Source organism: Crassostrea angulata, chromosome 4 (assembly GCF_025612915.1).
Source record: "Crassostrea angulata isolate pt1a10 chromosome 4, ASM2561291v2, whole genome shotgun sequence".
NCBI classification, from domain to species: Eukaryota; Metazoa; Mollusca; class Bivalvia; order Ostreida; family Ostreidae; genus Magallana; species Magallana angulata.
In genome coordinates, this window is record NC_069114.1 from 10,898,810 (window position 1) to 10,912,906 (window position 14,097).

Consider the following 14,097-nt stretch of genomic DNA (forward strand, 5'->3'; position numbering starts at 1 on the left):
ATTTCTCCCTAATTCTAGGTAGAGGATTTATATCATATCATTATCAAAAATTGTTACTATTACACAGATGTAAGAGGGCTTGATGATGGTAGCCATTTAAAGACGTAAAAAGAGCGATATAATCGTGTAATTAATCATTTTTAGAAACAAGCATCAAATACATGTTTAAAAGATACCTTTTTAAGCTGATTAAATAATATGGACTTAGTGTATCTTTAGATTTGTAATGGAACGGATTCATTCAAAATTGTAAGAACTGCATGACATCTAATATTTAATCCTACTGACTACGAAGATTCTTAGATGATCAAACTGTTGATTCTTCTTAAAGAGACAGTACAGCGGAAAACACATGTGTGAATAACTTCAGATTTACCCATTGTTTCGTTAGGAAATAAAAAAAAACGTTGATTGTAACGGTTGAAATAGATAAAAATCCCTTTCACGTACCTAATTAATGTAATTATGAGCTTCCGGAAATTTAAGAGTCGTACAAACCGAAATAATCTTATATCGTTTATTTGCACCACGTGGGTTTTGATTGAAAGTAATTGACACGTGCTGAAAACTACAAGATATTCGCCTGACTACGATCATCGTGGTATACGAGGAAAAAAACACTCTCTAAACGGAACACATTATCACTTTCTCGATAATCTATTAATGGTTTTCCAATTTCGGTTCATTTAAAATGAACAGACATAAATGAGTCAAATAACCCCTCAAGGGGCCTCTTACAAAAATAAATTTAGGTTGTAGTCAACTCCTATAATAAGCACGCAAAATACATACTTACATAAAAATAATTGTGGTTATTTTAAAACTTTGAACAACTATTACCTGGGAAAAGTAGGAAAGACATATTTTATCAACAAACATGTACAGGAGAATCTTCGCGAGCCCTGCATGTATTTTGTTTACAGTAAATACGCATGCGTAATAGTATAGAAGGTTGACACGTTGCGTTGTATTTATGTGATAGGTTATACGTAAATTGCATGAAGAATTTAAAGGTACTAATTGTTTTCACAGAATTTGTGTATAAATAAGGTAAATTAGTCGAAGACTAGCGAACGTTTTTCTTATCAATAAATATACAATTTTTTCAATGGGCGGCCCTGTAGCTCTCCGGTCTGTCAATTTTTTTTCCCGGAGAGCTACAATTCTGCAGCTATTCATTTGTAATTCTAATTTTATACCTTTTTTTATAAAAATAGTAGCATCTAAGAACCTTTTGATCTCCACTCATTTTTCAAGCGTTGTTTGTCCAAATTCGGCGATGAAACTGTCATAAATTCTTAGATTTAATTGAAACTTGCTACAATGACCTGCGCAAGTTATTGTGATGTCATAATACATATCGTTTATTTCTATGCACACGGTACGTTTTTAATAAGGAAAAATGCGTACAAAATATAAAAAAAATGAATAAAAAAACCCTGACATGCTCCTTGAAGCATGTCTTATGAAAATATTTAAGCTGTATATTTTTTATGGTACATTGAAAACAAACAAATCTTAACATGCTTCTTTAAAAATACGTCAAGATTAAATCTGGAAAGTTTCGCCGGTATCATGTGAAGAGTCCGCTCACAATCGAACTTGTCCGCGAACTTTTCTAACAACCCTCATATATCTGTTGTTTTATAATTTTTCTCATAAGAAATCATAAATATAAATGAAACAAATTTATAGCAAATGTTTAATATTTGTACTATCGTTTCTGAGTTTGTTCATTCTAATGTGATATTGTGGAAACATAAAGACAACACAAACACAAAGAAATATTTGATTCCATCCTAAATAATTCACATCATATTTTTAAGGAGAGTGTAGATAGAGTGTTCAATCGTTAAAATGACAAATTTTCCAAGGACACGGCCTACGATAGAATGCGTTCCGTGTATTGTCTCCGTAGCAAAGAAAATACGGGAGATAATTCTAACTCGGTGCATTTACTATGAAAAATCCCGAGAGCTTCGAATGATAACATTGCGTGTAAATATAACACTGATGAAAATTGATGAATTCTTCCATTATACTGATTAAAATTTTAGATGAAAAGTATTTACAGTCTCAGAAATGTTTGTTATGATTAATATATGTCATTCTGTGCTAAGCCGTTACGCAACAATTTTTCAAATAAAAAAACAACCAAAAAATAAAATAAAATAAAAAAATACCAAAATAATACTCACATTAATTGTTTATTTCAAAATCAAAGTACCTTACAATATAAATGTGTCGATTTATATGTTTCGTAAATGTTAGATATGCAATGTTAATCCGTACACACACGCATCAAAGTCTAGATACAGTAAAAAAAAATGTTTTGTTTTATAATATTTTTCAGCTGCATATATATATAATATATATATATATATATATATATATATATATATATATATATATGACAATTACATAAACGCGATTCAAAACCATTCAGTTTTGGAAAGAAAAATATTATTGCTCTATTTTGCAGTGGTCAAATCATTATTGGAATCAATGACCTGGTTAAAGAAGGTGTATGGACATCATTTGATGGGACCCCAGTCAGTAACCTCCCGTGGTATCCAGGTCAACCAGAGGGCCATAGAGATGAAAACTGCGTATGGACTGAAAGAAACCCATTTACATTGCGAGACAAATCATGTTCCGATAAATGCCACAATTTTCTCTGCTACAACGATGGTAAATTATCATCACCCTGAATACCAATTTTCAATGCAATTTTCGTGAAAAGGAAATGAAATGGGTTGTTTTCCCCTTTTTCAGCATCTTTTTTTTATTGTTAAATACACCATTGTAAGCATACTTTAATACAGTTTTTTTTAAAGATTGGCTAGAAATCTAAACACTGTCTTATTTGGAAAAACTGAAGTTCTTTATAATCAATCTTCTTGAAACCTACATGTATATATTTTTTTTCTGCAAATTTCATCAGGTAGTTATTTCTTTGATTTAATCTTTAGGTTAAAAAATCTAAATTTACACGATGTAAATTCGTGGGTGAGGGGGGACCCCACAAAAACACAAGAAGACCCATCAAGAATTGTAACGATTTTACAATATTAAAAACTTGATAAGCTAAATTGTTTTTATTAATATGATAATTGATAAATGAAATGACATGTCATTGAGTTTTATTGTAGCCATGTGTTTCACGGATGATGTGACAGATTGTTTCTGGTTTATTTCTGACAAAGAGGGCTGGAACTTCCACGAAGCAAACGCTCAATGCAAAGAACAGGATGGTGTTTTGGCTTCTGTAAAGAGTTCTGACCACTTTGAATTCCTTAAAAGAGCATTCGAAAACTTTACGTATGTGTTTTTATGCAAATTTAAATAAGTCTATCAGAACGGTTTAATGGTGAATTAAATCTAATTGATAACTTTGTGTATTTAAAGAAAAAAAGATAATTGTGGTCTTTTTTCAACGAAAAAATTAAAAAGTCACAAGCACTGTGAATTAGCATAAGAATAATAAGGCACATTATCCTAAAAAGTCTAATACACAAGCTTTGCCACTAAAGAAAATTTCAATACAATCAACTTTCAAGTTGAACATTGATACGTTGATAAAGATAAAAATTGACATAACTTGCATAACGAATGTGAATCATTTTTTAAACGCAACTCCGGTTTGTTTTCCAAGTAAATGGTTAATATAAAAACCAGTCAACATTTTAACAGTACCTTTATTTCGAACCGACAGGTCATAGTGAAGAGTCTATAAGATATTTAAACGTTCATACATGCATATATGAAGTTTTTATTAATATATGACCTGTATTTTCTGTCAATATATCATAAGTATTCATACTGCAGAATATTAAAATTGGATAATATTAATTTAACATTCAAGTTCAGTATGAATTTTTGGTAAAAATAACCGAAAACTCGAATATTGAATCTCAATGTACTGAAATACAGATTTTAACATAATTTGAGCATTTAGCATGATTGTCAATATCTATCTATATACAGTTTTTAATTTATTTAACAAAAGATAAGAAAAAAAATATTGCCCGAATTTTTTGATGGTATCGAACACATAATATAAAAACCCGAGAAATATAAGGTTAGCTTATATAATTATGTCAGGTACTCTAACCATTGAGCCTTTCAAAAACAACCAAATAAGCTGTTCAAATATTTTGGTGACTTTTCCACGAATTTACGGACTTTTCAAAACGTTGAATTGTTGGGCTACAAAATGCTATTTTTAATTAATTTAATCTAATTTTATATTGGGTAGACGTTATGCATCTCTTTACGTTTTTGTTGATTGAAATCGGTTTGTTTTCCATTAGACATTATTTAGATCATGAAAAATAAATGGAGCACAGACCCACTCTATAAAAACTCTATAAAAAAAATGCCATGCCGTTTTAGAAATTGAAACTTTTTGCAGGTTTTGATACGTATACGCCTGATTCAGTCATATTCCAAGTATCGAACATATTTATAGGTTAAAAATCAATGATATGTTATATATATATATATTGTTTTAAATGATTTAAAAAAAATACATATAAGATTTATAGATTTTTTTTATTTTTCAGTAGCTTTTTACACGCCTTATCTACCCATCTTCTTTTTACATGAAATATTTCCAATCAGCTGCAACAAAAAGAATTTAGGCCACATATAAACATTATCAGTTAAGATTTTCTTCTCTGCCAGCCGCTCTAAATGTCCAGCTAGTTGTTTTATGACTTCAATTTTTAAAAAAAAAATAGCTTTTATTCTAAAACAATGTGCTCCAAAAATACAAACAAAGACCATTTATTTTTAAAATTTAATTCCCCACGCCTGTCCTGTGTGGCTATCTTCTTAAATCAGTTTATTTAACTAAGGTTGGTTTTCTTGCAAACATATGTCTAACGATTATTGCTTTTCATCAAACAATTCTTCCACGATCTCGTAATCCAAAACCGGGTTTAGTTACGAATAAATTAATAACCATCTATACATAAAATTAAATGACTAACAATCAAAATTTGAGATATCTTTTTCTAGATTTCCCTTTTTATCTCTCTTAGATGCACTTTTAACAGTTTTTGAAAATATTATATTATTACATTGTCTCAACACATTCTACGTGTTGCAGATTGGTGTAATATGGTCAATAAATTGCGAATCATATTGTCTGGTTGCATACATGAAACCACCAAAACTGTCAAAAGGTTGATTTTGACACTAAAGTTTTCATTTAATTTGTTAAACTTTAGAGTGTATACAGGGATAGAGTCAGCGTGGTTGGGTGTTCACTTCATCGATGAACAGCATCGTAATGTGAATGGAGACGAACTCCCAGACCGTGTTAATGATCTCACAAACGCTCCTGACAATTGTTTGCAACTGTATGTAGTCCCTGCAGATTCTGAAGTGAAGTACCCTAGCTATCAACATTCGTTTCTTTCCTGTGGCAATACTACATCCATGGCTGGTGTTTGCACCAAATTAAAACATGGTAAATGCTTACACCTACATTATATTTCTTTCGATGTCAGAAAAAAAGCGACTGGTGTATCAAGCCTTCGTGACTCATCATATCTTTCCTTCTAAAAGCTTACTTTAAAATTTAAATCACTGTCTTTTAATAGAATTTGCAAAATGGAATATTTAATGATATTAGTTCCTTTTTTTAGTTTTTGTAAAAGGATATCTTTTTTTTTAGTTCATCAGACTTTGATGTGTTCTAAAATTTAATTATGTTTTGGTCAATGCAGCATACCAATAAGTCCAGACTACTGGTTTGTATGGAATCCGGATAGGGCCATGTAGATCACTATCGCATCATCGCACCATCGACGTTTGAGTCGATAGTGCGATGGTGCGATACACGTAATAGTGCGATGACGATGATGCGATTGCGCGATGTCGATAATGCGATGGCGCGACATTGCGATGACGATGGTGCAATGGCACGATAAAGCGATGACGCGATGATACGATGGCTATACCGCGATGGTGCGATAGCGATGACACGATGGTGCGATAGCGATGATGTGTCTGCTCTATCACATCATCATTAGTTCTTAATTGCATCATCGCTCTATCGACTTTCTTTAAAAAGGATAACATTCCCAGCAGCCATTGCACAACATGGCGTTTGAAGAGGAAAAGATGCTGGAAAATATTGTTAATGGATAGGATTTAAGATGAAATAAATTTATAATAAATGGACACAGTAACGTGCAGATGTTTATGTTTTTTGATGTGCAAATATATCATAAGAAAAATAACTATAATGTAATTAACTTGTAAATAATTTCCATCTAAATCTAAATGAAAGTATAATACAACTGCAATATCATAATTCATATTATGTTCACAAATCATTTAAATATTTAAAGGAAGGTAACTCTGACAATTACAATGAATATAGAGTACGTACTTATCCTTTAAGGTAAATGTCCCTCTGCAAAGAGAGATAACTTCTGTAGAAATTATTCTCACTTTGTTGTTAAGGCTTGTAAGAACAAGGGAGGCGATGCTGGGCCCCATTCTACGCTAGAAGGAGAAATTTATTTGAATTAAACTATAGAAAGATCGAAATTTTGAACGGAACGAACTGAACCACAATTTTTGCAGGGGACAAATAAGTTAGAAAACTTTTACAAAAATTACAACCAATCATATTGATCAAATTTTTATAAGGTAATTTATATACCCCTTCCCCTTCACACCTTTTCTAATGCATCATTTTTATAAAAAAATTAACTAAATCATATTAATTGAACTAGTACAGTTCATGAACAGTACGTTTTTGATGTGGTTTAGGCCAGAGCATCTTTAGATGATTTTTGTTTTATTTCTCTCTTAATAGCTCGTTCACAAAAGTAAATGAATTGTAATTTTTATCTAAGATATATTATCCTTATATTGAAATTATACCACTTACTGGAAGATCATTCGATCCCCTTTTTGTGTTATAACAAGATGCTCTGGTTTACATTTTTAGTATTCTAAAACATATGAATCCATTTACTTTTTTTTATCCTAATTTAAAAACAGATAATTTTTTCTGAAAAATTAGAAACTATGTTAATTTATCATATACTGTATGTAGAAACTGTATGTAAAACCTTCAATAGGTTATGATAAAGAATGGTAACTCTTGCTGATTGAAGCAATTTTTGTTACAAACCTATACAACAAAGTGCTATTCTGAACTTAAAAGCAGCACTTCACAATGTTTTGTAACATGATGTGACATTGCATATAACTATATATTATTTCCATATACATTGAATATTTTTGATTTTATGCTCTAATGGTAAAAGATTGGTTTTCATAATCACTTTGTCTAATTTCTTCATATTATGATTACACACGTCAAATTTTGAGAAATCTCGCAGCGCTTCATCATTTCAACTTTGTTTCATTTGAATCTCTTGGTACTGACTTTGATAAAAATCAATATCACCCTCTCCGTTTAAATCCATGATTATGTAGTCTTTAATTGCAATGTTTTGTTTGTTTATGTCCCTATAGTTTAAATATTTATATTGTTAGCTAGAAGGTCAAGGCTTATTTGTAATACCTAATTATTATTAGAGAGTCAAGTTAATCAACCTAGTAGGCCATTTTCTCATATGAAATCTGTCCATATATTCACTGCCTGGCGCCTTTTCTCTCTTGCACATGCGCAAAACAGTCGATAGTGCGATGGTGCGATGGCACGATAACGATGACGCGATAAAGAACTAACGATGACGCGATAGAGCATCGCATCTTCGCTATCGCACCATTGTGTCTTCGCTATCGCACCATCGCTTTTTCGCTATCATATCATTGTGTCTTCGCGCTATCGCTTTATCGTGCCATCGCACCATTGTCATAGCATTGTCACGCCATCGTATCATCGTCATCACGCTATCGCACCATCGCATCATCGTCATCGCACTATCGCATCATCGTCATCGCACTATCGACTCAAACGTCGATGGTGCGATGATGCGATAGTGAACTACATGGTCCTATCCGGATTCCATACATGTAGGTGTGTGATCGCCTTAAATTATGCACACAATTATTTATAAATAAATGATAAAATATAAATGTACTCGCCATATTCAATTGATGACGCTTTCCTGTTTAAATTTTTTAAACGCCTATGATACAAAGGAATCATAGGTTTTGTTGTTTTGGTAAGTCAAATTACTCTTAGGAAATATTTATTTTCATCTATGTAAAATTATCTACGACATTGTTTTCATTCTTTTTTCTAAGTAATAACATTTATTAGTTCTGATACTATCAATAAACAGCATACATTGTACTTTTTCGCAATTCTGAACAGAAATTCACAGTTGATTTAATAAAATCACTATTTTTGAAAACGTATTATTCTATTTAAGGTGTAATATCCCTCTGCTATTAAATTTACCATATCTTTTAGAAAAAAATTCATATTGATTTTCATGAAAGTCAATATCAATAGATTCAGATGAAACAAAGTTGAAGAGATGAAGCGCTGCTAGATTTTTCAAAAATTGATAATATGTCTAATCATGTTATGAAGAAAACTAGACATAGTGAATAGAAAAAGCAAAATTTTACCATCGCAGCGTAAAAATAATAATATTAAATGTAAATGAAAATAATATATAGTTATATATATTGCCAATTCATATAAGAAAACATACGGTGCTTTTTAGTTCAGAATAGCACTTTGTTGCATAGTTTTGTAACAAAAATTGCTTCAATTAGCAAGAGTTATCTTTCTTTTTCATAGACTATTGAAGGTTTTACATACATATTTCACATACAGTACTTGATAAATTGCCACAGTTTGTAATAAATCAGAAATGTTTTCTGTTTTTAAATTTGGATAAGATAACAGTTCATGTGAATGGATCCATATGTTTTAGAAATGCTAAAAATGTAAACCAGTCGTGAAAGCATTTTGTTATAACACTAAAAGGGGATCAAATGAATGATCTTCCAGTAATTGGTATGATCTCAATATAGGGATATATTGTCTTGAATATAATGTAATATTATTATTTGTTTAATTTTGTTGTCCCATATCTGCTCTCCTAGATAAGAAAACCCATATTCAAATGTTTCAAACGATGATAATTAAGTCTAGATTTTGCAATTGTCGGTCAAGTTTTTCTCAATTATAATTCATTAACCTTTGTGAACGAGCTATAAAGGGGGAGAGAGAGCAAAATTTCATCCAAAATGCTCTGGCCTAAAACATCAAACACGTACTGTTCATGTACTGAACTAGTACATAAAATTTAGTAATATTTCTAAAAATAGATTAATCCATTCGGGGAGGGGAAGGGGTATACATGTAGATACTGCCTCATTATAATTCGCTTCTTACATTTTTTGTGAAAGTTTTCTTTACTTTTTTACACTTGCCAAAAGTTTGGGTTTGGTTCGTTTGGTTCAAATTTCCTTTTTATTTTTTTTTTTATAATTGAATATTAAATAAATGTCGCCTTCCAACATAAATTGGGGCCCAGCACTGCTTCCCTTATTGCTACATGCCTTAATAATTGTGATTAACAGAAACAAAGTGAGATTATTTTCTACAGAAGTTATCTCTCTTATCAGAGGGATATTCCACCTTAAGTGTAAATCATAGTTTTGTTGTAATTTTGTTAGGAATAGAGACAAACAAATTCAATTTGGTGTCTTTACAATAAAAGACCGCAGTACGTGGAACATCAGCAAGCGTTTCTAGCGCACAAATGAAAGCCTTAAGGTTATAAATATATATAAAAATATAATACCTCCGTCTCTATCACCCCGATTTTATTTTTTGGTATGTGTGGGGGATACCTCCAATTGCAAAATGAATGTAATAAATAAACAACGGCAACAAACCTGGATTTTGCCTTTAACCTCTACATTTGTACGCTGTATAACGTATATGTACATGTAGCTATGGCCTTTTACCTTAGAGTTAAAACAGTTCATACCGCAAACATAATCATGAATTATATATAAGTGAGGATTACATGCATATCTTAAAAGTCAGTGATTACCATTTTTCTGATCGGCTTCGTTCGTATTGGCCATTAGCATCAGGCGAATTTAATATTTTGCACACATTTACGCCTAACAGTGCGATAACAGCTTTGTCAATTCCTATTTTTCTCGAGATTTCAAATTCCATACAATCACATAATAAATCAATTATGTTTTGCATTATATTTCATTCAGAAGTACAATAACCTTGCATGCTTAAATTAAAATATCGCGATTTATGCTATAATTCAAAGTAATGTGGTGTTTGCGTAACATAAAAAGCTTTCAAGATGCTGACAGTTGACAGTCAAAATGCCGATCATTTAATTAATGGAATTTTTTGCTTATTTACTACTTACCGACATCTTTACAAACTGAGCTTCTTTGAACGTTAACATGATTGAACTTGTGCTCGTGACATGTGCTCATGTCATGTAATCCCGATCCCGATTCAGATAAGCGAGTGTTAGCCTGAGGCGTATTTAGCAGAGCAAGTGATTGCGAGTATATGGAAATTTTGCGCTCGCGAGCACTCCCTCTGTTGATTACATGCACACCTCTGGTTCCCTGGCCTACACATAATATTGCGCAGAAACCAGGCTAACTTATGCACAAGTTGCATTTCCCTCATCCGGTTTTACCTCGCCTAGTTATACACATGTATTTTCTCTGGGACTCCAGGGTCCACGCAACAACAAAAACTCGTCATTTATTGTTGACTATTATAATATTTGATATCAATAGACATATAATGAAAATGTTACATACGTAGATTTTATTCATAATTTCCAATTAATAATCATCCTTGACCTGTACATGTAGGTCACCGCTGGTATACGGAGAAGAACTCTACTAGTGATGCATATATCAGGGACATTTTGAAGATTGACAAATTGAAAACAACTAGTGAGTGTAAATAAAATTTATCTGACAGTTTTTGATATACATGTATTATGATTAAATTGAATTATTCATAACGAGTTTCTTTTTTCTAGATCTGTATAAATCTGTGTCTGCATTCTTTGTAGAGGAAGTTTTAAAACATAACAGTGTGTTTGATGGCCGGACCTCGTCTACAGGAATCGGCATTGTCGGTGTGTCTGTAATAGTAGCTGTGATGACGTTCATGGTTATCTTAGATTGTGGTAAACGACCAAAGATCGACAAAAAGAAAACGAGAAAGAAGCAAAAAAATCAAACTGAACATCAGACAGCGAAATTGAGGGTCACAAACAAAATATCAATGACAAAAGTCTAACTTACGAGTCCTATTTTAAATTTGATATCATTTTCTTAATGATTTTTTCTTCATCGTTTTTTTATTTTATTTTTATCTAATTTTATTGATAATTTTCTACTTATACATATATATGCTACTTAAGCACGCTCGTAGTTTTCATATAACATGCAATAGACTTTATTGTATGTATATCAAACAACAAATTACATTTGTAATAATATCTCAAACAGAGTTTCATTGACATTGAACTATGTAATACCATTTTTGTATTGTTTTAATTTTTTAGAAGTGTCGATGTTTTAATAAAACTTTGCATTTTGTGAAAGCCCTCTCACGTCTTTTAAATATTACAATGAAAGAAGCTCTTAAAAGGAGAATGCGGAAATATAGATTTAAGTTCGACCTCCAAGGTCTCACAAATCTTTGCTCGATCATAGAATAAATTACTAAAATATAATTGTAAAACCAAGACCCAGACATTTATATCTACATATTGTATAAATAAAGGAAAACAAAATTATAAAATATGGATATATTTCTTTAAAATCAAAGTTCATATACAACAGGAAAATTCTTTTCACATTCTCATAAGTAGAGTCATTATGAATTGATACTAAATATACAAATGATGATTCAATGGAATAAAGTTTACAACCTTTGACACAGTAACACAAAAATGAACGATTGACACATTATGCACATATTCCATCCGTGCTGTATGCTTTAAATGATTCTCCACCATGTTTATTTTCGGAATTTGCCATGATAGAGTACATGATACATGCATCATTAAAATTGATTTCCATGCTGTATCAAAAATGCTTATGTCTAACCGGCATGTTATAATATTCGATTTCTTAGTATAATGTAATGATTTGAACGAAAGCGCAGAGGTTTAAAAGACTCGACAGCTGATAATCTGAATATTAAATCTGATATTGGAAATTAAAAAACCAAATCATGGATATTAATCCCGTATCCAAGCAATACTAAACTGTTTTTTAAATGTTAGAAAACGTTCATGTTCTTACTTACACAATAATGATATAACAGTATTTTCTCTTTCTTATATTCAGAAGAAACTTTAGAAAAGAGAGAAAATACCGTGCAGATCTGTTGTTTTCTTTGTGTCTATTCTTTACAGATAGTTTTAAACCCAATGTATTCTTTCCTGGTGAGATTTAATGCGAGGTGTATTCATTTCGATTGGAAAAAACGGTTTATGATGGTAGATCCTTCAAAAAAGCAGTTTCTTTATGAGAACTGCCACTCATAATCCGACATAAACATCAGTTAATTTACCGATACATACCACAAGTTGGCACAAAACAATGTCGCATAGCATGGGCGGATCTTGAAGGGAGTCAGGAGATCAGAAGCCCTTGGGAAATCATGCAATCAGACTATTTAAATTCCCCTGCAAACCAATTTACTTTCGGACCCCCCCCCCCCCTCGGGCGAAAAGATCTTGACAGCGTATGCCCAAGTGTTTGGCCTAATCAGTATTTAAACACATTTTATATAATTATTTGTATTTGTGAAATGAAACAGTCTACGTGTAACTATTGATATATTGTTATTGTAATTTTACTATTTCTTACTACTATTGGGACATAATTATATTTATTAAACAATGTTGTTCATACTTGAAATGCAGAGAATGTTTTACAGATGACAGTGACCTTCAAATTAATATTTAAGCAAACTACGTCTACAAATTGATTCATAAACTTAAGTAACCTGCTTCTGGAAGAGAGAGAGAGAGAGAGAGAGAGAGAGAGAGAGAGAGAGAGAGAGAGAGAGAGAGAGATTCCAGTGAATATTTAATTTATATCATACTTTATAAAGAATGAGGTGTGAGTTAGATTAAAAATTTTGAATCATGAATATAATATGAATACAAGATCTCCACTAGTCCTAAGAGGTATTCTATTTTCAAAGACAAGCCAAAGTCTATACTATTTACTCTAATCCTTTTGATTAATCAAACATCGATATTGCGGAACCCTCATCAAAAGTCAATGATTGTAAAATGTGTAGTCTGTTAAAGCTTAAGAAAAAAATTAAACATGACTTTTTAAAATCATTTTCTATTATGTAAACTATGGATTTGTACATGCCTCTATACAAAACAATTAAGTGTGGCTTGAGTCTTAATACTTAACGTTCTATTCAAGAAATGTTGTTGAAACTATTCCGATTTTAAAGATCCGAGATTTAACTTGCCAGTTGAATTGAATGCTTTAAAAATGTCGATATAAGTAGACGTTAATAAAAGAATGCAGGAGTCGGAAATGATAAGGATGTAGATGGAGAGGATCAATAAATAAAATCCGTAAACCCGCAGAGGACATTCACTTTTATTCAAGTTTTAATGTACATACTTATCATAAGAATTAAAAATGTTAATAATTACCCAACTAAATTTGCATTTTATTTGTTTTTCTCGCGTCTACATGTGTTTCCCATACTAAACGTATAATTTGCAAAAAGAAAATTAATTTTTTGATGTAAGTATTTTATTCATTTAATTGGCTAATTAATAAATAAGCAGATTTGTGTACAATATATATAGAGTACTATAGAAGAAGATGCTTATTTTTTTCTCCATTTCTAGCAAACAGCAAACTGGGCATAGTAAACCCATGTACAGAAGCACTGAGACAAACTTCAGAAAGTTTGTTCATCCTTTGATTTCTTTTACATTTGTATAGGACACCATAGCCGCCGTATTAACATGAGAATATGGTGGTTTTTTTTATATATATTGTACTGTCTTAATGTCATATGATATGGTGCTTTTTATGACATGCTGTGTTTTTTAATGTGAAAATGGTGCTTTAATAAGTAAAGCAGTAGGG

General features: G+C 31.4%; 1 protein-coding gene across 1 annotated transcript; it reads left to right on the forward strand.

Moving 5' to 3' along the window:
• The first annotated feature begins 2,505 nt into the window (after positions 1-2,505).
• On the forward strand, positions 2,506-11,254 carry LOC128180677 (uncharacterized). Its single transcript, XM_052848811.1, has 5 exons — positions 2,506-2,569; positions 3,153-3,321; positions 5,235-5,476; positions 10,819-10,902; positions 11,025-11,254. Exons 1-5 carry the CDS (start codon positions 2,506-2,508, stop codon positions 11,252-11,254), a joined length of 789 nt encoding a protein of 262 aa, XP_052704771.1.
• Positions 11,255-14,097: the final 2,843 nt, after the last annotated feature.

What these genes read in the sequence shown, in the direction of transcription:
- LOC128180677 (XM_052848811.1), top strand. Translation starts at nt 2,506, where the DNA reads ATGACCTGGTTAAAGAAGGTGTATGGACATCATTTGATGGGACCCCAG. An exon ending in TTGCACCAAATTAAAACATG is followed by an intron (nt 5,477 to 10,818) that starts GTAAATGCTTAC and finishes CTGTACATGTAG; the next exon opens with GTCACCGCTGGTATACGGAG. An exon ending in TGACAAATTGAAAACAACTA is followed by an intron (nt 10,903 to 11,024) that starts GTGAGTGTAAAT and finishes CATTCTTTGTAG; the next exon opens with AGGAAGTTTTAAAACATAAC.